The following is a 27,982-nucleotide window of genomic DNA, read 5'->3' as shown; positions in this document are numbered from 1 at the left end:
TACATTTTAACACATCATTATCAAAGTCACAGATTACAACTAATACCTCACTGATACTGGTGAATGAAAGATGGGGTCTGACCCATCCAAGCTGAGGCAAATACAATCTTCTTCCAACATCTCCCAAATTCACTTGCCTGGAAGGGGGTTTTTCAATGTCTATTCTCAATAGGAACCCTGACATCAATTGGGGCACCCCTTCTTCCACTACAGGTAAGATCAATTGACAGTGCAGCTTCCATTGTCTAAGTACTCAGTGCCACACTAGGGGCTGAATTTAGTGAGCCCGCCCCGGGTCCAAGCGGCAGACCCAGAAATGGCTGCCGTTCCTGTTAGTCACGCGGTGGGTGGCCATTTTGCATAATGAAGGCACAGGACCCGGCCAATCATGCAGCTGGGATGGCATGTGAGAATCCAAATACAGCGTCAGATGACTCCAGAGCAGGTGCTGGTGCCATATTTAAAAGCCCTGCCAGCCCCGTTTGCATTACTTCCTTGCACTCATTTGCTGCTAGTTTATCACTTTCTTTCACAGCTCACCCCCATTAATTCCTTTGACGCAGACAGGACCATGAGCTACATTATGATCACCTGGTTCATGGTTTGTATTAATTTTCTAGAGGTAACTTTTAATTTGGGAATTGAATTCTTTTAATGCAAGACAAATGAAAACACCTGGTTTGAGAAACTAGAAAACAAGCCTAGGATGGTTACAAATCAAAAGGTGGCCGTCGTTTATTTAGTAAGGTCATATTGGGAAGTGTGAAGACCCTACACAATGGGAACATCTCTGAACTTCTTGATGGAGACGGTGGGCTGAATTTTACCAGCCCCTCGACACCACAGGTCATGGCGGAGGTCTGGTACAATTCTGTGGGGAGAGGCCCAGCTCGACCCCTGACGGCGAGAATAGCCCGCTGCATATTACCGGTGGCGGGGGGACCTCGGTGTGGCTCTCCCCGCCCCATGGCGGCAAGCCCTTCATCTAAATATTTAAATGCATAATAATGATATGTAAATTAACTTACTTGCAGGCGGCGGCCATCCCATGACAATTTTACAGCCGCCGTTCATACTTCGCATGCCTTCGGATCTCCGTATGGAGTTCCGAGGCAAGAACCTGGTGCAGAGGGGGGAGGAATAACATTTTTAAGACAGGAGGGGTGGGGGAGTGGGGAAAACACCGTTTATTGACTGCGGAGATGGCAGGAAGAGGTTGAAGGGCAAAAGTTAGAAGGTTGGGGGGAGAGTTCAGGCAATGAAATGACCATTGTGGGGGTTGGGGAAGGGTCTCCATATTATTACTTGTTAATAAAAAATACCAAATACTGTACCTTTAAAAATTCAAAATATCTCTAAGGGCTTAAAGCCCTTTAAAAATGGCGCCAGTTCCTTCGCGGTGGTGCCCCGCTGTTGCCGGGGACGTGGCAGCCGACCCCCTCTATGTCATCGGGGGCGGCCGCTCCGCCCCCTCCATTTAAATCAGCCCCCACGCGTAATATCGCGGGTGCTGTGCGGCAGTATTTCCGTGTCAGAAGGATGCCAAGTTTAAAGCGTGCCAACGCTTTAAAATCCAGCCCGACGTGTCTGCAGCTGCCTCAGTCAGGGGTTTAAATTATTCATATGATTGGCCAGAACAATGAGAATACTTGGAGTTGGAAATAATTAGTTTAAATTACTATCTGGGACATCCTATATTTACCACACTGTAATGGAGATCGATGATGTCTGTTGGTTTTGGGAATCTGTGTGTGCACTGACACAGACAGTCAAGTTGACTTTTGGAAAACTGATGGCTTTGGAAAAGCAGTTGGCTTTTGGAAGTCAGTTGGACTCAAGAGCAAAGAGGCAAACAGGAACAGGGATATTTCTGTTTTGAGGCAGGCCCATGTTGAAGCTAGGAAATCCAGATTCGTGAGGGGTTGAAGGTGAACTGGAGAATTTGCCTAGCTGAAGCTAGAGGGAGAATCCCCAGAAGCCAGCTCAGAAATTAAGGAAATCAGAGTGAATACTGAAGAGCTGTGGTATACTTTGGATTGGTCCCAGGAGAAGTGAACAAACAGTCAAGATCCTGCAACGTATAGGGAAATTCTTGGGGTGGAAGTAACAATCGAATAGGAGTGTTCTGTTGAGATTTAGAGTTTGTAGTATATGTCTTCATTATCTGTTAAGATCTTAAGTTTAAAATATAAAAGGTTTCCAAATTGCATATTGTTAATAGTGCTTTGCTTTAACTCTTGGACAGTAAAGCTTTTTGTTTAAAATGTGAAATTTTATGGCATAATTCTTTCAGTAATAACAGAGATTTCAACTTTCTCTTTTTAAGAGAAAACGGTCCCTAATGGGATCGTAACAGCTACATGTGATACCCCAGTAGGAGACTAGGTGTTGACACTAGAAGAACTCTCATGTTGATCTCTCATTACTATCTACCTCTTTCTACTGGCAGGACAAGAGGGTCATAACAGAAGGGAGACAACCCAGACTGGCAGATTTCCAGCCTCTCTCCACAGCAGAGGAAGAGACATTAGAGTTGGCAGGGACCCAAAGACAGCCACTCCATATCTGATGGAGAGACTGGTGTCCCTACACAACAGAGAGCAAGGATTGGCTTCCATCGACATACAGTTCATTTCTGGAGACCCACATCATGTACGGTTGGCATGACGAGATCAGCACAGCCTAACCCATCTGTTTATGTTCTCTCATGCAGGTCGGCATCCACAGGGTCCTAAGGGGGAAAGCCACCTGCCTCTGAGGAGGAGCACTCAGAGGATACACCGCCCCATGGCTCTCCTGCACCTTCCACCAACGCTTTCACCTCGGTGGGTTTCTGCTCGGCTGTAGAAACAGGGTCACAAGCTGGTGAGAGCACCGCACACGCATCCAAGCAGCTGGCTGGGGCTGGGACAGCTGAGACCATAATAACAACCAATTATAACAATAAATATTCATTAAGAATGGCCTTTTATTCTGTATGAAATCAATTTAAACTGTTCAAGAGGCACAGGTGATTTCATTCATATTCTTTTAGGGCGAGATCATTCAGTTAATCATAAGCTCATCAGGTGAATATTTAGTCAAGAGAGTAAATTTTCTCTATTTTCTCCCTACTTGCACCTTCAACTAATTTCTCCAAACCATTTACAGACTTCTGTCAATGTTACTGACCAATAGGAAGTGTGCAAGAGCAACTCAAGGGCAACTCTCACTCTCCACATTGAGGCATACACAGCCTCTCCTCAATAGCAAAATGCATGTATTGGAACCTTGCTGAGAACCATCCTTCCCAAGGACTACAGCTGGAGAATCATAAAATTAAACTAAAGTAATAGCTAAAACTTTCATATACGTTAAAAGGAGGATGCCCAAATGCAATCCCTCATCTATGCCAAGTTTGCTGATCTAAGCTGGGGTACGAAGTTGCTCTCAGCGAACAAGCAGAGAGAAAAAAAAAATGTGTCCTGATTTCCAGTTCCTATTTCTCATCCACATGCTGCCCCTCGGCGACATCATCTGAAAGCACAGCATTGGTTTTCACATGTACACTGACGACACCAAGCTCTACCACACCACCACCTCTCCTGACTCCTCCACTGTTAAATTATCAGACAGCTTATCCGACATGTAGTACTGGATGAGCAGATATGTCCTCCAGTTAAATAATGGGAAGACTGAAACCATTGTTTTCAGTCCCCACTCCAAACTTCATTCCCTAGGTACTGACTCCATCCCTCTCCTTGGCAAGAGTCTGAGATTAAACCAGTCTGTTTGCAACCTTGGTGTCACATCTGAACTCAAGATGATCTTCCGACCATATCCGTGCCAACATTAAGACCATTATTTCCACCTCTGTAACATCGTCCGACTCCATCCCTGCCTCAGCTCAACAGCCGCTGAAGCCCTCATCCATGCCTCCATTACCTTTAGACATGACTATTCCAATTTACTCCTGGCCAGCCTCCCACATTCTACCCTCTGTAAATTTGAAGTCATCAAAACTCTGCTGCCTGCATCCAAATTTACACCATGTCCCATGGACCTATCATCCACCATGCTTGCTGACTTACATTGGCTGCGGGTTAAGCAACATATTGATTTTAAAATTAGCATTATTTTCAAATCCCTCCATGGCCTCACCCCTCCCCATCTCTGTAACCTCCTCCAGCCCTACAACTCTCCAAGATATCGGTGCTCATCTATTTCTGGTTTCGTGAACATCCGATTTTAAATCGCTCCACCATTGGTGGTCACGCCTTCAGTTGCCTGGGCCCGAAGCTCTGGAATACCCTCCCTATGCCTCTTCATCTCTCGACTTCACTTTCCTCCTTTAAGGCACTCCTTAAAACCTACCTCTTTGACCAAGCTTTTGGTCATCTGACCTAATATTGGCTTACGTGGCTCGGTGTCATATTTTGTTTTATAATGCTCCTGTAACGTGCCTTAAGGTGTTTTATTACAATAAAGGTCCTAAATAAAGACAAGCTGTTGTTGTTGTTTTTGTTCTGATTGCTAATTCGCAACCCCTGGTGAAAGTGCCAGTGTGTGGACACTGTATGGGAACCGGTTCTAATGTTTTATATCGTCAAGGGGCTGTCACTATTTGTTGTGGAGACCTAGTATAAATACCGGCTGCTTAAGAAAGCTCAAGGGAGGTAACCAGCTCCAACAGAACCAAGGAGAGATCAGCATCATTTGTAGAAAACTGATGAGGAAAGAATTAAAATTAGAACAAACTTATTTACACATATTTTATAAAACAGCTTTCTGTCTGTACACTAAAAGGCTAAAATTAAAACACTAAGGTTTTTTGACCCTATTTTCAGTTTAAATAAAAGACCAAGTCTCCTTCAATACGGTGAAAATCTGAGAAAGGTTTTTATTGGCTCTTATGCTCACACAGCATGCATAGGATAACTTAAATGGCCATTTAATGACACGGAGAGAACATATCTATCAATTTCTGGATTTTTAGCACTGCCTTTTTCAGTACATTTTGGTTTGAGGAAATTTTCGCAAGATGTTATGGAGCAGAACCTTAAGCCCTGCTGCAATAATAATTCTGCAAGTGTTACATTTATAACCAGGCAGGCAGCCAGTTCAAGGAAGAAATGAGCAAAAATAACAAGGGTCACATTGGCTTTATTACTAACGACACTTCATTTACATCTCTTGCAGGATGCACTTCACATCACAGCTTCAGATGAACAATAACCAGCCCAGCTCCCTGACATTCCAGCAACAAGCAGCAATTGCTAACACTTCCACTTTGCACTTAGTGCCATTAAACAGCAGCCTATTATATCACATACAGTGAGATTCAGGCCAAATGTTTGGGCATAGCAACTAATAGATCGAAACAACAAGATTCAAAACAGTTTCCCTCTCCCCTTCCTCCAGCTCCTGACAAATTTACCAATTTATCAGTCTCCACCATTTAATAGCTGGCCTATCAAAATTCAGAATGACATGAGTGGCTGGGTGACATAGGCCATCATTTCTAGCAATGCATCATGTCAGAGTGATAAAATGCAGGTTTGATTAGATTCTTCACCTTTGGTTCTCTTATCAAAATGAGATTCATATTCACAGAGAAGGAGAGGACTTTCTTAAATAAAATAGGACACTCCAGGTGTATTTTTGAGCTATGGCGTTCCCTCTCTGTTTAAAAGTATCCCTTTTATATGACAAAGTCTGCACTACAAAATACACGTGATCTTGGAACACACCGATATCCTATACCTTGATAAGCACATTTTTTTCAAGGGTGGGCTAGCTTTCCTAATCATGTCGTGGGGGAAGACAATACCTGGTGTAGTCCTAATCATACAGAACAGAAGCTCCTAGCTACATCTGACACATGTGCAGACAAAGGTGGGCCTGATTTTCCTTCCGCGATCAGGAAAACGACTTCGGGACTATTTCTGGGTCCCGATTTCAGCCCAGGGCGGGTGGGGGTGGTAATAGGGCGGTGGAGGTTGAAGCAGTCACAGTCCCTGATTTTCAGACGGCGGGGTGGGCGACAAATTAGCGGCAAGAAGAGGTGGGACTGAGAAAGTGCGCGCCTGATTTAAACACACCACGGCAGCCGTTATTGTGGCTGCTGTTCAACTGAGAGAATGGATGCAGCAGTGATGGGACAGGAAAGGCAGAGTGCTGGAACCGGGGGCAGGGCTGTCCCTTGCTTCACTGACACTAACCTGGAGGTGCTCCTTGAGGCAGTGAAGGAGAGGAGAGAGGTCCTCTTTCCAGAAGGTGACAGCAGAAGGCCACCCTCCCAAACCAAGCAGGCATAAAGTGAGGTTGCTGAGAACATCAGCAGATAAAGTGTGGTGAGGAGGAACTGGGTCCAGTGCCAGAAAAAGTTCAATGACTTTATTCAGTGTGGCAAGGTGAGTGCAATGCCAGACCCTCATGATAGGCCTCTGGGTATTCAACCTCCAGCAGAAACACCAGCTGAGAAGCTTGACGGGGCATGCTGCTCCTGAACATGAGAGTGCCCCGTGTATCTACTGCCACTTCAGCAAGGCTCAGAGCCCTGGCACGTTGGGGATTTGTCAGTACTGATACATGCAGCTCCTTACATCAATGAGCTATTGGCATTGGTCAGAGACCAGCAGTGCCTTATTTCTCTCTCTGTTTTACCCTTGCCGGAGAAAAGGGCTCAGAATGTCGATGAAAGGGCGCTGACAGGAGCAGTGTCCCATCTGCACATCATTACTGCCATGGAGATCACCAGGGTGGCCCCCCAGAAGCAAGTCAGGGAAGGCGAGATGGGCATTCCTGGTGGCAGGGGTGAAAAGATATTGCAATCTGTAGATGAAGGGGTGGAGTGCACTCCTCCCCGTCCGACAGCATGCAAAGACTCAGCTGCATTGGTAAGCGCAGCACTGCAGAGGATTCTGCTCTCCAAGGTTAGTTCTCATGATCTCTTCTTGTGTCTCCCACAGGTTCTGACATGGAGAAGAAAGGACAGAAGCAAGTGCTGGAGGTAGAAACATCAGAGCAATCACTGTCACATCTTACAAGCGCACCCTCCACGAATGCAGACACACTCACATTGATGGGTCCTTACACACAATTAGATAAGGTAGCAATGAGTGGTAAGCATGTCACTGGTGTGCAGGAGGAGGCAAGAGTGGCAGAGGTAGTTGTGGGACGTCCCTCTTGAAGGATGGAGGACAGACGCAGCCATGCTCAGCTGGGTACAGATGCAGGGCCTCAGAAAACACAAGAAAGGAGGGTCTACTTAGACCAGCAGCGTGAGATGTGTTCTCACATGACAGAATTCCCTCAGGCAGCGTGGAGTCCTGGGCTGAAAATGGAGGAGTCCATTCAGCTTATGTGCCCACCATGGCTCAGGGTTTCTGGTGCATGAGCTCCTCCATTGACAGCGGCCAACCTCATACGAACATATGAATTAGGAGCAGAAGTAGGCCATTTGGCCCCTCGAGCCTGCTCTGCCATTCAATAAGATCATGGCTGATCTGTTTGGGTTTTGAATTCCACACTCCCGTCTACCCCCGATAATCTTTGATTCCCTTGCCTAACAAGAATCTATCTACCACCACCTTAAAAATACTCAATGACCCCGCCTCCACCATCTTCTGAGGCAGAGAGTTCCAAAGTCGCACAACCCTCTGCAAAAAAATTCTCCTCATCTCTGTCCTAAAAGGGTGACCCCTAATTTTAAAACAGTGCCCCCTAGTTCTGGACTCACCCACATGAGGAAACATCCTCTCCACATCCACCTGTCAAGACCGTTCAGGATCTTATATACTTCAATCAAGTCTCCCCTCACTCATCTAAACTCCAGTGAAAACAAGCCCAGTCTATCCAACCTTTCCGCATACGACAACCCATTCATTCCAGGTATCAATCCAGTAAACCTCCTCTGAACCGCCTCCAACACATTCACATCCTTCCTTAAATAAGGAGACCAAAACTGCACACAGTATTCGAGATGTGGTCTCATCAATGCCCTATACAACTGAAGCATAACATCCTTACTTTTATTTTCAATTTCTCTTATAATAAAGGATAGCATTCCATTAGCCTTCTTTATTACTTGTTCTACCTGCATACTAACGTTTTGTGATTCATGCACTAGAACACCACGATTCCTCTGCACCTCAGAATTCTGCAGTCGTTCCCCGTTTAAGTAATACTCTGCTTTTTTATTCTTCCTGCCAAAGTGAACAACTTCACATTTTCCCATATCATACTCCATCTTTCAGATTTTTGCCCACTCACTTAACCTATCTATATTGGTCTGCAAGCTCCTTATGTCCCCTTCACAACATACGTTCCTACCTACTTTTGTGTCATCTGCAAATTGAGCTACCATGTCACCGCTCCCCTCATCTAAGTCATTGATATAAATTGTAAAAAGTGGAGGCCCCAGAACAGACCCCTGCGGGACTCCATTCGTCACATCCTCCCAATTAGAAAATAACCCATTTATGCATACTGTCTGTTTTCTGCCAGCCAGCCAATCCACTATCCATGCTAATATATTACCCTCTACACCATGAGCTCCTACTTTGCACAATAACCTTTTATGTGGCACCTTGTCAAATGCTTTCTGGAAATCCAAGTACAGTACTTCAACAGGCTCCCCTTTATCCACAGTGCATGTTACTCCTTCAAAGAACTCCAATAAATTGGTTAAATATGATTTCCCTTTCACAAAGCCATGATGACTATTCCTGATTATCTTGAATTTTTCTAAGTGCCCAGCTATAGCCTCCTTAATGATTGATTCTAACACCTCCCCACAATAGACGTCAAGCTAACTGGCCTATAGTTACCCATTTTCTGCCTCCCCCACTTCTTTAATAAAGGGGTTATATTTGTTACTTTTCAGTCTGATGGAACCTTTCCAGAATCTAGCGAATTTTGAAAACTAAACATCAACGCAACAACTACCTCATTATCTGCCTCGTTTAATACCCTAGGATGAAGTCCATCAGGACCTGGGGACTTGTCAGCCCGCACATCCATTAGCTCATGAAGAGCCATATGTGGTAGCAGTCAGAGTGGATACAGGGACAGAGCACCAACATGCACAAGATGCAAAACACACTCTGTAGCATGGACCGGTCAGTGACGCTGGTAATGCAGAGATGTTTGGAGTGGATGCCCATTGTGCCCAGCTAGTGCTCCCATCCAGCTATCCGAAGCGCCATCCAAGGGTTGAAGCAGGAGGAAGAGGGTTCCGTCCCTCATTAGGCGCCATCGTCATCTGTCTCCTTGGCCCCTCTGACTGAGGTAACATTTTCAGCAGCCCAATGACCTGTTCAATGGAGTTCCTCGTGAACAGATGGCCTTGGTTACAGTTCCTCTGTGCCTCCTCCTCAGGGCCGCATAAAGGGGTGAGTAGCCATCTCCTCAAGAGATAACCCTTGCCCCTGAGAATCCATCCACGGAGTTTGGGAGGGTGGAATGAAGACCTGTGTCAGCCTGGACTGCTGGAGGATGAAGGAGTCATGGCAGCTGCCAGGAAAGTGAAAGCACACAGGCAGGAAGCTCTTGTTGTGGTTGTAGACCAGTTGAAAGTTGAAGAGGTGGAAGCCCGCCCTGTTGATGAATCTCAATGGATGGACAGTTGTGCCTTAAAGGCCAAATGAGTGCAATCGATTCAGCGATGGAGCTGAAACCCACTGCCACTTGTACCTGTGAGGGCCCATTTATCTTGAATTGAATGTACTCAGCTCTCACAAATAGGGCATCATGACCTGCGAGATGCAATGGTGTGCAGCAGTTTGCAAGACGCCACCTTGGAAGGAGCCAGAATTTCAAGGCCACAGTGATTTTTACAGCTACTGGCATGGCAAACTGCAAGGTCTTCTGTGATGCGGGCGCAATTCTCAGCGACCATCCACTTGGATAGGCGCAGTCTCCGAGGGCACTTGTTCTCCAACTTGTCCAGGTGGCTCCGTCTTTGACGGTAAATCCTATGCTGAGGGTATGGCCTCCATTGCCTTCCTGCCTCTTTTCCCTCTTCTCTGCCCTCATGCCCAGGGCTCTGCCCCTCTTGCTGAGGATGTTGCTCCTCATTGCCAATGGAATCAACATCCGAGTTATGAGCTCCCATTGCCAGCTGCTGCCTTCCTTGTGCTCAGCTGGACTCTTTATTATGTCTGGAATCCCGACCCCTTATGTCCTCACGATACCAGGAGGATGAGGCCCCTGCACTACCTGAGCACTTACAGACCACCTGCACACACCCAATGGCACCTGTGTGCTAATGGCTGAGTGCCCCTCTCAGCCATGCTCCCTTTTATGGTTCCAGCTAAGTTGATGGCACTGCCATGACTGGTTCCCCACTGTGTTGCCACCTCCATGCACCTGGTCTACCACAGCCCAGCGTACAATCCGTGCAGCCCCACCAAAGTCCCAGACAGGCCCTCCTCTCAATGATGTTGTTAACCACTTAATTGGCCTCACTGCAGAATTAGAGTAGCTAGGATCCACCTTCCCTCATCCTGATGAAACTCGCTGGTGGCAGGAAAGGTGACGGGAAACTGGCATGCGGGGCGATAGCGCTATTTTTAGTGCCCACCCACCTCCGATCCCGCCCGTCGGGACCTCAAAATCCTGCCCATGGTGTCAGGTTCCATACACAAGCCCAGCTCTACCAATCCACCCCTTCAGTCTCTCAGTACTGTCAGACTGCTTATTTGACATCCAATCTTGGATGAATTATAAAGTTCCTCCAGCTAAACATTGGAAGACCAAAGGCAGCTACTTCAGCCCCCACCACCAATGCCAAACCCTTGCCACTGACTCCATTTGCCTCCCAGCTATTGCCTCCAGATGCATCAGACTGTTCACAAACTCAGCATCATGCGTGACATTTAGCTGAGCTTCCAGCTGAGGGGAGGGAGTGAGTAAGAATCAGCCAGGGTTCTCACTTCTCAGAATTTGTCAGCACTCACTATCTAGATTTCCACTGGTAGAATGGTCACTCGGGTAGATAATGAAGGGCATCCTGCACATGTGGAATTGTACGTTAACAATGTCAGCAGCTTCAGGAGAGATGGGGAGAAAGTAACAAAAATGCAATGGGCTAAAGGTTATTGGTTATTTCTCAACCACTTGTTTCTTTGATGCCAAATGCAAAATATAGAGATACAAGCAATGAATTGTGCTGAATGCCGTCTTCTCAAATAAGTGCTCAATCTGTATGCTTCAAACTCACACTCCACCTCCACCAAGAGAAAATCTAACCATCTCCCTTTGACATTCAACAGCATTGATTTCCCACCAAATTTAATGGGAGCAGCCACATAAATACTGTGGCTACAAGAGTAGGTCAGAGGCTGGGGATTCTGCTGTGAGTAATTCATTTCCTGACTCCCCAAAGTCTGTCCACCATCTCTAAGGCGCAAGTCAGGAGCATGATGGAATACTCTCTACTTGCCTGGATGAGTGCAGCTCCAACAACACTCAAGAAACTCGACATCGTCCAAGTCAACGCAGGCCGCTTGTTCAGCATCCCATTCACCATCTTAAACATTCGCTCCCTCCACCACCAGCACACTGTGGCAACAGCGTGCATCATCTATAGGATAAACTGCAGCAAACTGCCAAGCCTCCTTCGACACCATCTTCCATAGAAGCATAGAAAAATAGGAGCAGGAGTAGGCCATTCGGCCCATCGGGCCTGCTCCACCATTCAAAAAAGATCATGGCTGATCGTCTAATTCAGTACCCTGTTCCCGCTTTCTCCCCATATCCCTTGATCCCTTTGGCATTAAGAAATATATCTATCTCCTTCTTGAATATATTTAATGACTTGGCCTCCACTGCCTTCTGTGGTAGAGAATTCCACAGGTTCACCACCCTCTGCGTGAAGAAAGTTCTCCTCATCTCAGTTCTAAATGGCATACCCCGTATCCTGAGACTGTGACCCCTGGTTCTGGACTCCCATCGGGAACATCCTCCCTGCATCGAGCCTGTCTAATCTTGTCATAATTTTATAGATTTTTATAGGTTTCTCATTCTTCTAGACTCTAGTGAATATAGGCCTAGTCGACCCAATCTCTCCTCATATGTCAATCCTGCCATCCCAAGAATCAGCCTAGTAAATCTTCTCTGCACTCCCTCAATGGCAAGAATATCCTTTCTCAGGTAAGGAGACCAAAACTGCATACAATACTCCAGATGTGGTCTCACCAAAGCCCTGTATAACTGCCATAAGACATCCTTGCTCCTGTACTCAAATCTTCCTACAATGAAGGCCAACATACCATTTGCCTTCCGAACTGCTTGCTGCACCTGAATGAGTGCTTTCAGCGACTGGTGTACAAGAACACCCAGGTCTCGTTGCACCTCCTGCTTTCCCAATCTATCACCATTCAGATAATAATCCACCTTTCTGTTTTTACAACCAAAGTGGATAACCTCACATTTATCCACATTATACTGCATCTGCCATGCATTTTCCCACTCACCCAACTTGTCCAAATCACATTGGAGCCTCTTTGCATCCTCCTCACAGCTCACATTCCCCACCCCACCCCCCCCCCAGCTTTGTGTCGTCTGCAAACTTGGAAATGTTACATTTACTTCCCTCACCGAACTCATTAATATATTGTGAATAGCTGGGGCCCAAGCACTGATCCCTGCGGTACCCCAATAGTCACTGCCTGCCACCCAGAAAAAGACACGTTTATTCCTACTCTCTGTTTCCTGTCTGTCAACCAATTCTCAATCCATGCCAGTATATTACCCCCAATCCCATGTGCTTTAATTTTGCACACTAACCTCTTATGTGGGACCATATCAAAAGCCTTCTGAAAATCCAAATACACCACATCCACTGGTTCTCCCTTATTTATTGTACTAGTTACATCGTCAAAAAAACTCCAGTAGATTTGTTAAGCATGATTTCCCTTTTGTAAACCCATGCTGACTTTGTCCAATCCCATTTATACTTTCCAGACCATGACCTCTACCACCCAGAAGAACAAGGACAGCAGGCACATGGGAACACTACCAACTGACTTTCTGTCTTGGAACAGTATCACTGTTCATTCATTGTCACTGGGTCAAAATCCTGCAACTCCCTACCTAACCGCACAGTGGGAGTACCTACACCACACAGACTTCAGTGGTTCAAGAAGGTGGCTCACTACCACCTTCTCAAAGGCAATTAGGAATGAGCAATAAATGCTGGCCTTGCCAGCAACACTCAAATCCCAGAACAAATAAAAAATGTGAAGTATTTTTCTCCAAATTTTCACCTTTCTCAAGGTGCCTGGTTACTATCAACAAGTGCCTATTCTTCATTTGTGAGCATAGATGGTCTGTGTCACTAGGGCTACTTGTCCATTGAGGGTATCATAACCATTCGATTATTCAGGGCATCCCATCAAGGCACAATCCAGTCTTCACCCGATGTCTATACTTCCCAGGAGGAGTCACTGAGCAGTAAGACTGGGCGGGAAATCTTGTGGATTTTTCTCCTTCCTATTCAAGGAATGTGGTTAATTATAGTGCATCAGCTGTCATCCAGCAGAGAACAACTAACTCAGCATAGGCGAGAGACAGAGGTGGAACTTTTCTGCTCTGTGTGGCTCAGTTCCACACTGGGAGTGAAATCCCAAGGAGTCTTTGGGGGGTAATTTTTAACTTTGGGATATGGTGTATAATGGACGATATTGAATTGGCCTCGCATCAATGGAAACAAAAAGTAGGAGAGATATATAACGGGAGGCCAATTCGATTTTCTCCTAATGTTACTATTACCCAACTGACCATCACAGATTTTGAGTAACGCCACTATCATTGACTGACTAAAATCCAGAATGTTTTACTCACCACCACCCCATTCCACACTAATGTACATATTTAATATAAGCAATGGGATGTTCAGTAACTGTGTTGAACCAACCACTTTAAAATGTATCTATCAATCTATTTGAAAACAAACAGTACTCTAAGAAGAAAATGGGATTCAAGCACGTCAACATCCTTGTCATGTGACAGATGTTCAGAGTAATAATTTTGTTCAATAACAATGATTTGGTGGGAAATTGGCCTAATCTTACAAGAGATCAGTTTCAAACCCATTGACGATGACAAAAATAGAAATTCACCTTAGAGGAATGGTGCAAATTAGTAAAAGCAAATTGTGCTCAGTTCTCTAACCCAAACTTGCACCCCATTTCAGATTGGATTAGTTCCACAACATTGAGATTTCATGGCACTGTTATGGCCATCTGTCAGGGTTAAACACAGCAGCCATCTCATAAAAATGAGGTCTGCTCTGAGCCCTGTCAGCACTGTATATCTTTCAGTGTGTTCGGTCATTTTTTCATACTCTTAAACATCTCTGCAGGTCTTCTTAATTCACACTCAGGATTCTTTCTATAGGTTACAGAAAAGTGGGAATTCAATCAGAGCAGCCACAGACAATTTTGTAAAACTCAAGAACATAAATTCTTGAATCTCAAAATCTTACTGTGAGAATCACAACTAAATTACTAATTCAAAATTGACTCAATGAAGCCACATCCATTTTATATCAAACAAATGCATATCAACTCAGTGTTTATAATGCACCAGTTCTGTGCTACTGGTAATATTTTAAATGTTTTAATCTATATTTAATTCATTTATAAATATTTGGTTCCTGTACAGTATAGGCTTCTGTTCTGTTTAGTGTTGATGCCCAAGGGTGCAAAAATCACATCACTGTCCTTTTTTAGTTTGGGGACGGGGGGGGGGGGGAACGGGGATGAAGAAGATTCTACATTTCTTTAAAAATCATCCATTCAACGCAAAGCAGTAACTGAAACTAAGTCTGGACCTAACAGCACAGTTTTCTTTACCAAACCACCTTGCTATACAAATGACAGATACATCATAAATCTCTAGGGTGCTTCAAATGGGGGCTCTGTCACAACTCTTGTATTGCACTGCAGAAACAGCACATATGCTCTCCCAGAACAGAGCCTTTGATTTTAATGTTGTTCAACTTAGTTAAATCCTACTGTTTTAGCAGCTGGCAACAGGATACAAGAAGCAGGAACAGGACCCTAGGTGCTGACCTCTGGCTGTGAGCTTGCTGTAGATCTGGGAGTTCACTTCTTTGTCTCGGACGTAACATCTGAGCTCCTCCACTGCCTCTCGAATGACTGTCACTGCCAAGACAAAACCCTGCAAGCCAAAAATAAAATGAAAGTCAATACTAAACAATTTCATTTCCATGCTCTACCCTCACTAAAACACAGCCCCAGGAGTGGAGCATTTAACAAACTGAAGTGAGGTATACTCTATCGTGATTATTGTCTTAGATTGGTCTGAGGCAAACAGCTGGGCCCAGCAGCCTTGCAATAACAGGAGAGGACAGACAGCTGTATTTTGAGGGCAGGTGCATCATTATTAAAGTGAAAACTGAATACATCTATACTGTACCTGATCCAAGCACTGAGCTCCACTGTAATACAGCTTTTCACCCTCTCCATTTCACATACCTAAACTAGATATAGCGCTTACTGGAGTACTTAAGTTTTCAGCAGTCTCTTGAAAAACTGTTCTGCAGATCTTCTGATATCTAGTGCCCATCCAGACAACTAGATCTCAGGTTCAATTCCTGACTGATACTGATTTCAGTTGGAGCAGTAGTGTGTTATAATTGGCCTCAGCACCTCAGGCAGGGAGGGAGAAAACATTCTTCCGGGTTTTCCATTCCTGTATACTATCCAATGGCCTCTGCACGTATGTGGAAATTGGGCAGGAACTGTCAGACTGAACTGTGATGCTTTCCAGAGTTGACTAACTTGCTAATTCTCGCTATCTAGACTCGCACAAAAAGTAGTCACTTGGATAAGGTACTAGAGGGTTGCTGCCAACACTGTAATTGTACTTCAGTAACAACCATCTAAAGAGAAAGGGAGAGGAGATAATTAAAGAAAATTGAAAGAGGAGTAGAAAACTCCCGAGAAAGTTTTAAAACAAAAGCAGCATGAATTTTCTGCCAACATCCTTGATTTTGCTAAGCAATAAAATGAAGGGAAAAACCCTGGAACCACTGAAGAAGCAGTTCGGTGCTATGGTGAAGGGACTGCAAGATCTTGGTTGATGAAAGAAGATGGGCCAAATGGCCTCTTATCTGTATCTGTGCACACCTGTGACAGACACACTACATTTAGCTTCTGTGCCTCTAAACTAGGGATGGGGATACCAACCATAAATCTTACTGCATAAGATGAATGCATGAAGACAGGATCAGTTTTGGCTGTTTCTTTCTCTCTCCAGGTGAACTGTCTAACAGTACTCAGTTCTCTGGACTTAAATATGACTAATGAACACAAGGCTCCACCTGCCCCACATGAAACAGGTGAGAAAGGTGGAGGGACAAAAAAAAACATATTTTGTAATGCAGATGAAACCAATGCCTGTATGCTGCACAGGTACAATACTGAGCTTTATATATAAATTGTGCTCTGTGCCTGCATCAAGAGATGAAGAGCTGAGGACAACAATGTGTGCGCACTCGCTACATTGCTCCTGAAATGGGCCTCCACTGCAGTGTTGAATTCCGATCCAGAATGGTATAGACAAATTTCAATCCTGCCCTGAACTATTTAAACTCAATTGCAACTCTGACTGAGCATGTTCTGCCAATTCTCAGCTGGTGGATGAAACACAGAATCTCAAGGATGGAGACACTTCAAATACCAGTCTGCCCCATCACACATTCATCAGCCAGCCACAGAATACCACAAGATTATCAGCAGCCTTGGCTAGTTCCCCTTTCAGCTGAAGAACAGCAGCAAGTACCACTGTAATTGAACAGAAACAGTGAGGAAAGAGGAAATACAGTTGTAGTTTCAAACAATGAAAGGATTAGTTATGTGACTTAGGGAGACTAATAAAGTTATGCCAAAAAAAACAAATAGGTTAATTCCACAGAATTTACACAATAGTGAGGTTGCCTCCACTTCACCGCCCCACCCTTTCAGTAGAATTTGTGTTGTAATTATCACAGGTGCAGCTAATTTTTTTTTAATTATCTCCATCCTCCATAAGATTGTGACCACTCCCATCCCACCATTAGATTTTACAGTGAAAATTAAAATAAATGATTAGGGTTCAGATATTCTGCTTTTACAGAGTTGGGCATCCCTTCAGCAGAATGTCTGCCCACCACAAAGATGATGCTTGACCCAAATAATTTCCCAGCCTCGGTTATTAGCATAATTATGGCAGTTTCTCCAACTTTAGAATTAGAATTAGAATTAGAACATTACAGCGCAGTACAGGCCCTTCGGCCCTCGATGTTGCGCCGACCTGTGAAACCATCTGACCTACACTATTCCATTTTCATCCATATGTCTATCCAATGACCACTTATATGCCCTTAAAGTTGGCGAGTCTACTACTGCTGCAGGCAGGGCGTTCCACGCCCCTACTACTCTCTGAGTAAAGAAACTACCTCTGACATCTGTCCTATATCTATCACCCCTCAACTTAAAGCTATGTCCCCTCGTGTTTGCCATCACCATCCGAGGAAAAAGACTCTCACTATCCACCCTATCTAACCCTCTGATTATCTTATATGTCTCTATTAAGTCACCTCTCCTCCTCCTTCTCTCCAACGAAAACAACCTCAAGTCCCTCAGCCTTTCCTCGTAAGACCTTCCCTCCATACCAGGCAACATCCTAGTAAATCTCCTCTGCACCCTTTCCAAAGCTTCCACATCCTTCCTATAATGCGGTGACCAGAACTGCACGCAATACTCCAGGTGCGGTCTCACCAGAGTTTTGTACAGCTGCAGCATGACCTCGTGGCTCCGAAACTTGATCCCCCTAATAAAAGCTAACACACCATATGCCTTCTTAACAGCCCTATTAACCTGGGTAGCAACCTTCAGGGATTTATGTACCTGGACACCAAGATCTCTCTGTTCATCTACACTACCAAGAATCTTCCCATTAGCCCAGTACTCTGCATTCCTGTTACTCCTTCCAAAGTGAATCACCTCACACTTTTCCGCATTAAACTCCATTTGCCATCTCTCAGCCCAGCTCTGCAGCCTATCTATGTCCCTCTGTACCCTACAACATCCTTCGGCACTATCCACAACTCCACCGACCTTAGTGTCATCCGCAAATTTACTAACCCACCCTTCGACACCCTCTTCCAGGTCATTTATAAAAATGACAAACAGCAGTGGCCCCAAAACAGATCCTTGCAGTACACCACTAGTAACTAAACTCCAGGATGAACATTTGCCATCAACCACCACCCTCTGTCTTCTTTCAGCTAGCCAATTTCTGATCCAAAGCTCTAAATCACCTTCAACCCCATACTTCCGTATTAGCTGGGGAACTAGTCTGGAGAGGGCACTGTGTTTTGGTGCCAGTAGAAAATGCATTTTAAAACTTTTGCCAAGTAAGCACTAAAAGAGTTATAGGCTTTTGGGTCATAGTTATGCTGGATATCAGGGAGGAACAGGCTTCCTAAGCAATCAGCATTGCTACAGTGCAAAAGACAGAAAATATGCCTAATGATGAATTTCCATCATTTTAATATGCACACAGTGGAGTGCGTTCCCAACCCATTTTTTACCACCCATTTCAGTCAAAACAATGGCAGAGGGCAGACAGGAAATACCAACAGCCTAGAAGTGACTGATAGTAAATCATTGATTCTATTTAAAATGACATCATTCCACTGCCTGAAACCTCCTTAAACTGCACTGCCATCATTCTCAAACTGCAGGCATTCGCTTCGGCGCCAATTTGTTTTTTCCCCATTATATTTGAATTCTATTTTCTGGTGATTTCTGGTTCCTTTCCATTTTTAAAAAATGCTTCTCCCTTTTGTATAAGAAATCAAACCATCTTCCCCATCCCCAGCAATAGTTTGTCATTAAGGACACAACAGCGTGAACAATCTGTTTCCAAGTGGTGCAACTCAACTACTCAACACCTCTGTCAACTGAGACATTTTTTTTTAGAGATACAGCACTGAAACAGGCCCTTCGGCCCACCGAGTCTGTGCCGACCATTAACCACCCATTTATACTAATCCTACACTAATCCCATATTCCTACCACATCCTCACCTGTCCCTATATATTCCCCTACCACCTACCTATACTAGGGGCAATTTACAATGGCCAATTTACCTATCAACCTGCAAGTCTTTTGGCTGTGGGAGGAAACTGGAGCACCCGGAGGAAACCCACGCAGACACAGGGAGAACTTGCATTAGGGAACTAAGTTTGTTATTTTAACTGTCTTTCTTTTTGGGTTAAGCAGTTATATCATTGCACCAATGGTTTTAATTCAGCTCTGTTACACTATTGACATCCCAATTCTCACAATGAAGTTAACAAAGTAGAACAAGGGAACGAGAGAAGGAAGAGTGCAAGCGCCTGATGGTCTTCAAAGAATATATAGGCACCAACTGAAAATCAGCAACGCAGCACCAAGTAAGCCATTTACATTCCTTCCCAGGAACAAGAATTGCTTTGACAAAAATATTATACTGAACTTTAGTTAACTGATTCATTACCTATCTGATAAAATCATCTCAACTGGTAAAAGATATAGGCTGGAATTTTACGCCACATGGGAGCGGGCTGGAGTCGCGAGACATAAAATGGAGTGGGAGGTGGGGGGTACCACATAAGGGCCCCCTCCAGCTCCCACTGGTATATTACCAGTGGTGGGCAGAGGGCTCAGCACCTCAGGAGCCCACCCAGTAAAACCCAGCGCCTTCCCCGCGGGCTAGGGAGAGGCCCTCATGATCAGGAACCCTGCATCCAACGGAGGGCCTCACTGCAGCGTATTCACCCCCGCCCTCAACTGACACCCCCCTTGCCTCGCTGGGGCTCGAATGACTGTCCCCAGCGAGGCTCCACACACTCACCTCTATTCTGCAGCATCCTCCACTGCTGCTCCTCAGACTGGGTGCAGTCCCAGCAGTGACCACCGCTCACGGTGGCACTGCTGGGACTGAGAGCTATCGACCCGCTGATTGGCCACCAGCTCTTGGAGGTGGGACTTGGCGTCTGAGAGGGGCAGAAGTCTCACCCAAGACCAATTAAGGGCCTGGACCACGTAAAATCACTGCGTGGCTTCCAGGCCCAGCAGAGGCTGGCTGGCCCCTGACCTTTTGGCCGGTGGGCGGGACCTCCGCTGCCACATAAAATTCGGTCATAAAGTAAACTTCTGACAGTGGGTTCAGCATAGATTTCAACCTTAGTTTCCTTATCCACTCTCCTGAAGACTCTTTGTTGGCACACTCTTTCAGGAGGGCTGGCAATCCAAGTGGCCATTATTAACATTTGAGCAGACACAGTCAGCATTAACAGGAGATTTAAAGGCAGAGGTGTCAAAACCAACCTCATGGATCAGATATCTGTACACACATGGGTGCATGTGGAAATTTTCCAGCAATGGTCACTGAAATGCAATCAGCAGCCGGACCACAAATTTATTGACTCCTTAAGCTCAGGATATTAAGGCCATTTGTGGGAGCCCAATGGAGATCAGTTAATTGAACATGTACTTAGGTTTGCACATGGATCAGAAGGACTTAGAACCACACAAAGTACAGCCATCAGGGCAATTCCAGCAGCCTTGATCTTTGAATATCAATATGGGGATCACAAGACAACACATTATCCTGTGCATGTGTCACAATAGATTTTAAATAAAAACCTTGTTTTTAAAAGACTCCCAAAAGGTTGAGTGTCTGTTACCACATGAACTTAGCCTCAGAATATTGCATACAGGTGTTCAGATAGTCAGTTCCAAGTTGGAAGCCTCATAACAATTCCACAACAGGGGACCTCAAGCTATTTACAGTGAGACTTATACTAGCCAATCTAGTCACTTTCGGTCATACCCAACACAGGGCTCCTTCGAAACCTGGTTGTATCTGCATCTGTTCATCTTGGTGTCTGTAATCATTTCAAAGGACTTCAGCGAAGCTAATTCAAGACTAGTGTTACAAAATTTTAACACAATTATACAATAAATTTATTTACCACAGTCACAGAAATTATAGAATGCAGTATTTGGTCTGTAAAAGTGCCAAGCACCTGTTTAAAAAATCCATTCAGAAACCTAGATGCCAATTTGTTGCAGAGAGAGAGAGATTTGGACCTCTGACTGGGAAACAACTGGAAATCTGTAGGATACAATAGTACATTTTCAACTGTGCCCTTTTTATTAAAAAAAAATGTAAAGTAGTATAACGAAGAGTTCTAAAAGTATAGGAGGCTGAGAACAGCTCAGCTGGAAATATTGCCATATGGCTGTGCTAACAAGAAGGCTGGATGACTAACTGTTCCACCATGAGTTGTGCACAGCCTCCTCTCCATAAAGTTAATGTCAACTAATAAGAAGTCTTTGACAAACAAACTAGCCCTACAAACTCCAGAGTCCAGCTGTTCTGGTAAAAGTGCACGCCCCTTTACAGTTTGATATATGCACAGCAAATACCGAGTGAATTAACTCTCGAGATCGCAATGTAACTGTATTTAACAGAAATGTATTATATGCAGTCATGACAATGATCCTATTTAATATGTGAATTGCCAAATAAATTTGATGACATACATTGCATTTCTAATATGATAGCCCAGATTTTAACTCTGGAGGAGAGTTCACTGCCATGCTGGCAAAGCAAGCATCAGGGTCACTCTGACTCGCCTTTTCTGGGCCTCATTACCATAGTCCATATTCAGCTGCTGCTTGAACCCAGCTGGAATGTCATAGAGACTGGTGGGTGGGATCACATGGTAACCAACCACTACTGGGGACCCACAGAAACACACCCCACATAAGGTTAGTGATGGGTGGGGGGTGGTCTAAGCCAACCCCGGTTGTGGGTAGGGGAACTGAAGCCCAGGGCAGGGGAGGTCTAAGGATTCATTGTGGTACCTTAACAAATATTTCTGCCGCTCCTAGCCAACAAGGAAACCGCCAGAAATTAAGCATTGTTACTTACCTCAGCCTGGTCCTGGAACCTTCTCACGCTAGCATTCTCAGGCATGATGGGTACTATCTGAGGCATGTGACCAGGATTAAAATAGCTTCAGTATCTGAATGATGTCATCAACTTTTGCATCTCAATCAACTTCCCTGTCTGCCTGGGGTGAGGGATCGATGCTGCCCAAAATGTCCCTGTTAAAATGGTGCAGGGTGCAAATGTGGCATGAACAACACAAGTAGCACGTTGTCACAGTTCTAACTATGCACATGCCCCATTCTTGTTAAGCACTATGGTTAAAATTGGGGCTTATCTGTCCACAGCTATCCGGAGAACAATATTCAGCCTCAAACAATAACCTCTTGGGCGTTCTGAGCAGAATAATGAAGTCAGATGATGAATGGCGGACTTACCAAAGGAGCCCAATATGTGTACAGGGCACCAAGTCGCAAATCTGGTACGAACTGGGAACATGCCAACAGCAGGAAGTACAGATTGAAGAAATACTTAAACTGGTTAAAAAGTACCTAAAAAAGAGAAAGAATGCATTAAATTGTAAGTGAAAGAACTTAGCTTGAAATACTGAAGAGCAAATTAATTTTGAAACAATAAAGATTTACAAAATTGTTTTAAAGTAATACGTTTGATCAATTTTGTGCAACTTCCCATAACCCCACTCCCCAAAAAGATCTTTCAATAACACACTTTGAAGTAGTATGAAACTACAAAACACTGTACCCAAGATGGAGTTAACAGGAATACGTGATGTGGGGTAGAGTTTCTGCTTTTGGCACATCCGGCAAATCGGGTGCAAATTGGGATTGAAATAGTGTTGATTTTCCGTTATAGTTCAATTTTCTGCCCAAACATTTTTGCTTAATCATAAACAGAAAATCTTTCACGAACCAGCACAAACAGGCAGCATAACAGAACATAATTGTTTTCCTTTCCTCGCATTAAAAAAATTATACTGATGTATTTAAAAGTGGTAACCTCAAGGGCCTCAACTATTTACTATCTATATTAATGACTTGGAGGAAGGGACAGAGTGTAGTGTATCCAAATTTGCTGACGATACAAAAATAGGCAGGAAGGCATGTTGTGATGAGGACACAAAGAATCTGCAAAGGGATATAGATAGGTTAAGTGAGTGGGCAAAAACTTGGCAGATGGTGTTCAATGTGGGAAAGGTCATCCACTTTAGTAGGAAGAATAAAAAGGCAGATTATTATGTAGATGGAGAAAGACTACAAAATACTGCAGTACAGAGGGATCTGGGTGTTCTTGCACATGAAACACAAAAAGTTAGCATGCAGGTGCAGCAAGTAATTAGGAAGGCAAATGGAATTTTATTTATTTTTTAGAGATACAGCACTGAAACAGGCCCTTCGGCCCACCAAGTCTGTGCCGACCATCAACCACCCATTTATACTAATCCTACGTTAATCCCATATTCCTACCACATCCCCACAATTCCCCTACCACCTACCTATACTAGGGGCAATTTATAAGGGCCAATTTATCCTATCAACCTGCAAGTCTTTGGCTGTGGGAGGAAACTGGAGCACCCGGCGAAAACCCACGCGGTCACAGGGAGAACTTGCAAACCCCGCACAGGCAGTACCCAGTATTGAACCCGGGTCGCTGGAGCTGTGAGGCTGCGGTGCTAACCACTGCACCACTGTGCCTTCATTGCTAGGGGGTTAGAGTTTAAAAATAGGGAAGTCTTGCTACACCTGTACAGGGTGTTGGTGAGGCCACACCTGGTGTACTGCGTACAGTGTTGGTCCCCGTATTTAAGGAAGGATATACTAGCATTGGAGGCAGTTCAGAAAAGGTTCACTAGGCTGATTCCTGGGATGAAGGGGTTGTGTTATCAAGAATGGCTAAACAGGTTAGGCCTTTATTCATTGGAGTTTAGAAGAATGTGAAGTGATCTTATTGAAACATATAAGATTCTAATGGGGCTTGACAGCGTAGATGTTGAGAATATGTTTTCACTGGTGGGGGAATGTCGAACTAGAGGACATAGTTACAGAATAAGGGGTCACACATTTAAAACTGAGATGCAAAGGAATTTCTTCTCTCAGAGGGTGGTGAATCTCCGGAATTCTCTACCTCAGAGAGTTGTGGAGGCTAGGTCACTAAATGTATTTAAGGAGGATGTAGATAAATTTTTGAAATCTCGGGGAGTCGAAGGTTATGCGGAGCAGGCCCGAAAGAGGGGTTGAGGCCTGAGACAGATCAGCCTATTGAAGGGCGGGGCAGGTTTGAGGGGGTGAATGGCCTACTCCTGCTCCTATTTCTTATGTTCTTATGATGCAATTTTGTTCATGGAACTGAAAAAAGTGTCTCGTCGACTAGCTGAGAGCAAGCTGATTTTAAAATCACTGAAATGACTTTAATACTATACAGAACCATTTACTAGTTTCACTGGTGTACACTGGTCAGTTTCTTAGTAAATTAAATGTTTTTTTTTAATATTTAAAAACTTTTATGAAGTACCTTCTACTGTCTTTGCCCCTTAAAAAAGAGCTTAATTTGAAGACCCTCCTCAACCAGGTGCAAGCAGTGGAAACTCGACATGCTTATTAATTCATTCTGGGCTATCACCTGTTTTATGGGTCAGGTCAATTTCCAGCACAATCCTTTTTAAACTAGCATTAAAGATTGCAGAAACTCAATTACACTTGACATAACTTGTGCTTAAAATTCCCTGATCTTTTACATTGGTTTAGCAGATTCCAGGTGAACTGTGCTGAAAAAAAAATGGCATGATGTTCAAAACCATTAGAGTAAAACTTCACCAGCCGAGAAATAGCCTCTGAATTGTAGAGCTACATTACAGCTGGGAATTGCATTCTTCTGAACGAATGCTTACAAAGGATACATATCAGGAAATGGTGGTTTGTGACACTGACACTATGCAGATACACATGGGCTATGGAGACAAAATAAGTGGTCTATTTAACATGTGCATTAAATTTATAAAACAATTTTGATTTCCAACTTTTTTCTTGTTTTTCGTAAAAATTTTAATTAATTGATTTCTCAATCTTTTACTTCAAATTAGTTTGAAAGAAACAAGGTTTTTGTTTTCTTAGTCAGTTTTCTCCCCTCCACCCTTGAAGGTCTTAGCTCATTGTTTAAGTATCGTTCCATTGGTATCAGTTACCTTCCAGTATCACGGTCAAGTTAGTTATTCATTTATTACACACGAATAGTGACCCAGAGGCCTGGACTTTAGCCCGGAGGCAATCTCCACGCAGGGCTTCGGAAAATCTCATTTTTAACTGCAGTGGTCCTTTAGATGATTTCCTATCAGGTTCCGAAACATAAGCAGCCTGATTAATAAGCGAGAGGCCTTTTTAACGAGAAGCCCATTTCACAAGGATGAAGCAAAGGAGATAAGGTACTCTAGTGGTGCGGTTCTGACTGCGTGTGTGGGTGGGCAGGGAGAAAGGAGGTGTATCCCAATTGCAGGCAATGATGGTTGGGGGGGGGGGGGTGCAGTTGGGGACATGGATATACAGACATATCCTTGGAACGGGTAGGGGTTTATGGGTAAGCTTGTTGGGCCTGGAGGTATCATTTCAGCTCCTCCTGGCCCAAAAACAGTGGTCCTTGTAGCTGCCAAGTTTCCCGAGGACTGGGAAACCCTACCGACAAGAGTTGAAAGTACTGTTAAAATGAAGGCAGGAAGCCTCATTATAATATTTAAATACACAACCCACTTCCTGCGAGCAGATTTGTCGCCGAGCCCTTGTCCTGCCTCTGTTAAAACCAGAGTTGGGTGGGTTGGGTTCCTGTTACAGATTTTTTGAATATTAACTCCCAAACCTCCGGGTCAGAAGTTAATATTCAGCCCTGAATGTCAGCTGGTTGGGAAGCAGACACCCAAGCTCCATCAAGGACAGCGATCAGGAGATGAGTCCAGAGCTCATTTTTCAAAACTGAGGGGCCACAGATATAAAATTAAAGAGATTTAGAACAGACATCTGGGCAACGTCTTTACACAGAAAGGTGCAAGGACGTGAAATTCACTTTCAGGGTTAGTATTTGATGCAGAAACTATGGGTTGAATTCTACCAGCTCGCCGCCGTTCCCGGGCTTCCAAGATGGTGATCTGCACACGCGGCTTCTACTCCGCAGAGCCGCCGCAATATTTGATGCAGGGGCTCATTTACATGGATGAGACGACCCACACCCACCACCTCCCACACACATGACATGGAGGGGGCAGATGCTCCGTCCCCAGCAACGGCGCAACGGTGGCCAACACAGGCGCCGACGCCATTTTTAAAGGGCATCAAGCCCCTACATCTCATTTACATTTTTAGGGGAATAGTCAATAAAAATGTAATTATAAAAATTTAATCAAAGAATCAAGCCCCTCTCCAACCCCACAATGACTGAACAATTTATTAATTGCCCTTCCCCCCCCCCCACTGAAAGTTTATTTCCTTTCACCTTCAACTCTTTCCCATCATCCCCTCCACCAATCGCAATCATATTCCCCACTCCCCCCATCCCGCTCCCGATCTGAAACTTACCTGCTCCACCCTCCCAACCAATGTGCCGCCTTGGATCTCCGAACAGAGATTCAAAGGCGCAGGAGTCCCGGCAACCGGCCGGAATATGGCAGCGGGACAGCCGACAGGAGCAGGTAGGTGATTAATTCACTAATTAAAAAATTTAAATCCTGTTCCCATCACCGTGCGAATGGGGGCCAACATGAGGCCTCACTGCCACCAGTAATATGGGACGGGGCCTTCCCAGAGTCGAGGCTCGTGGTGGGCCTCTCCTGGAGGCATTTTCCGGGCCCCCCGCCATGACTCCCAACGTTGGGGGGCTGGTAAAATCCAGCCCTATGTCTGCATTTAAAATTAGATTGGAGAGTTGAATGAAGGAAAAGGGTTGAAGGGATTTGGAAACAGGGTGGATAAATAAAATTAGGACTGTTTGCTCACATGGAAAGTTAACGCGAACAGACAGGTTGGTCCAAATGGCCTGTTTCCATGTTTCAACACAATCCCAATAGAGATCAACATATATTCGACTGCTACAGTCAAAACAACAACTTACATTTATACAGTAAATGTAATGTGGACAAAAGTCCCCAGATGCATAGAGCATAATTAGAAAAAACCCAACATGAAACATTTCAGATAATGTCAGAGAGAAAGTGAGCACTTTTACAGTGTCCAAAAGTTGGATTCTCAGCCCATGCATTTTTAAATTACATTAAGTGGGCACTATTATACATTGTAAATGTTACAGAGAAGTTTATGAAGTGATCTGCCATACTGGTAAATGTTAGGTTATAAATAGTTATGTATTAAAAATTATTAATTGAAACCTAAGAACTCCTTCATTCTTCACAAATTCATCTGTGGACAATATGCCACCAAACAAAATGAACCACAAGAGCAGCAACTGAAAATGAGATCTTCCATTGAAATTATGAAACAAAAACACATGAAGAAACCATTACAAAAGAGAATGAATACATATAGGAAACATCCAATGACTGTTCACTACATATGTAATAGGTTCTGAGCTTCTCGCTCAATAATCCACTCAAAGGTGAATGGAACAAGAGAGCTGTGGAAAATTGCACAAGACATCGAGTCTGCTGTCAAGACTTTCCACAGTCTGTATTTGACCCTTGGGAACCTCCAGCCAAAATACTGACCTTTGGAAAGTTCTGCTGAAAACCCAGTCTATGTGTGAATGCAAATGATTTTAGCACTTTGAAAAAGATCTATGCTTTTAAAGGCCATTAATGCAACAGCTGCTAGCTGACAATGCAACCAGTCCACATACATTAAATAATAGATCAGACACTGTTCGTAAGTGAGTTACAATTCATTTTGTCCTTGAGAAATCTAGATGAAGGGAAAAGGTCCACAATGCAGACCGTCATCCAGGTTGGAAAGAGTAGAAAACTTGATAATGCCAGTTGTAGTACAGCCTTTCTAAACAGTAACACATCAATCAAATAAGGTAATATTCAATT

The 27,982-nt window shown here is 44.3% G+C and overlaps 1 protein-coding gene across 3 annotated transcripts in view; it reads right to left on the bottom strand.

Annotated features, from left to right (window-relative positions):
- LOC137378086 (probable phospholipid-transporting ATPase IIA) overlaps positions 1-27,982 on the bottom strand; it is a 212,727-nt gene that overhangs the window by 145,787 nt on the left and 38,958 nt on the right. For all 3 annotated transcript variants that reach the window (XM_068048164.1, XM_068048163.1, XM_068048165.1), the window contains exons 3-4: positions 22,377-22,490; positions 15,060-15,168 (exon numbers count right to left, since the gene is read on the bottom strand). In XM_068048164.1, coding sequence (XP_067904265.1) covers positions 15,060-15,168; positions 22,377-22,490 — 223 coding nt within the window. The remainder of the gene's footprint in view (positions 1-15,059; positions 15,169-22,376; positions 22,491-27,982) is intronic.

The sequence above is a fragment of the Heterodontus francisci genome, chromosome 16 (genome assembly GCF_036365525.1).
Source record: "Heterodontus francisci isolate sHetFra1 chromosome 16, sHetFra1.hap1, whole genome shotgun sequence".
NCBI lineage: Eukaryota > Metazoa > Chordata > Chondrichthyes > Heterodontiformes > Heterodontidae > Heterodontus > Heterodontus francisci.
This window is presented reverse-complemented; position numbering and strand designations above follow the sequence as displayed.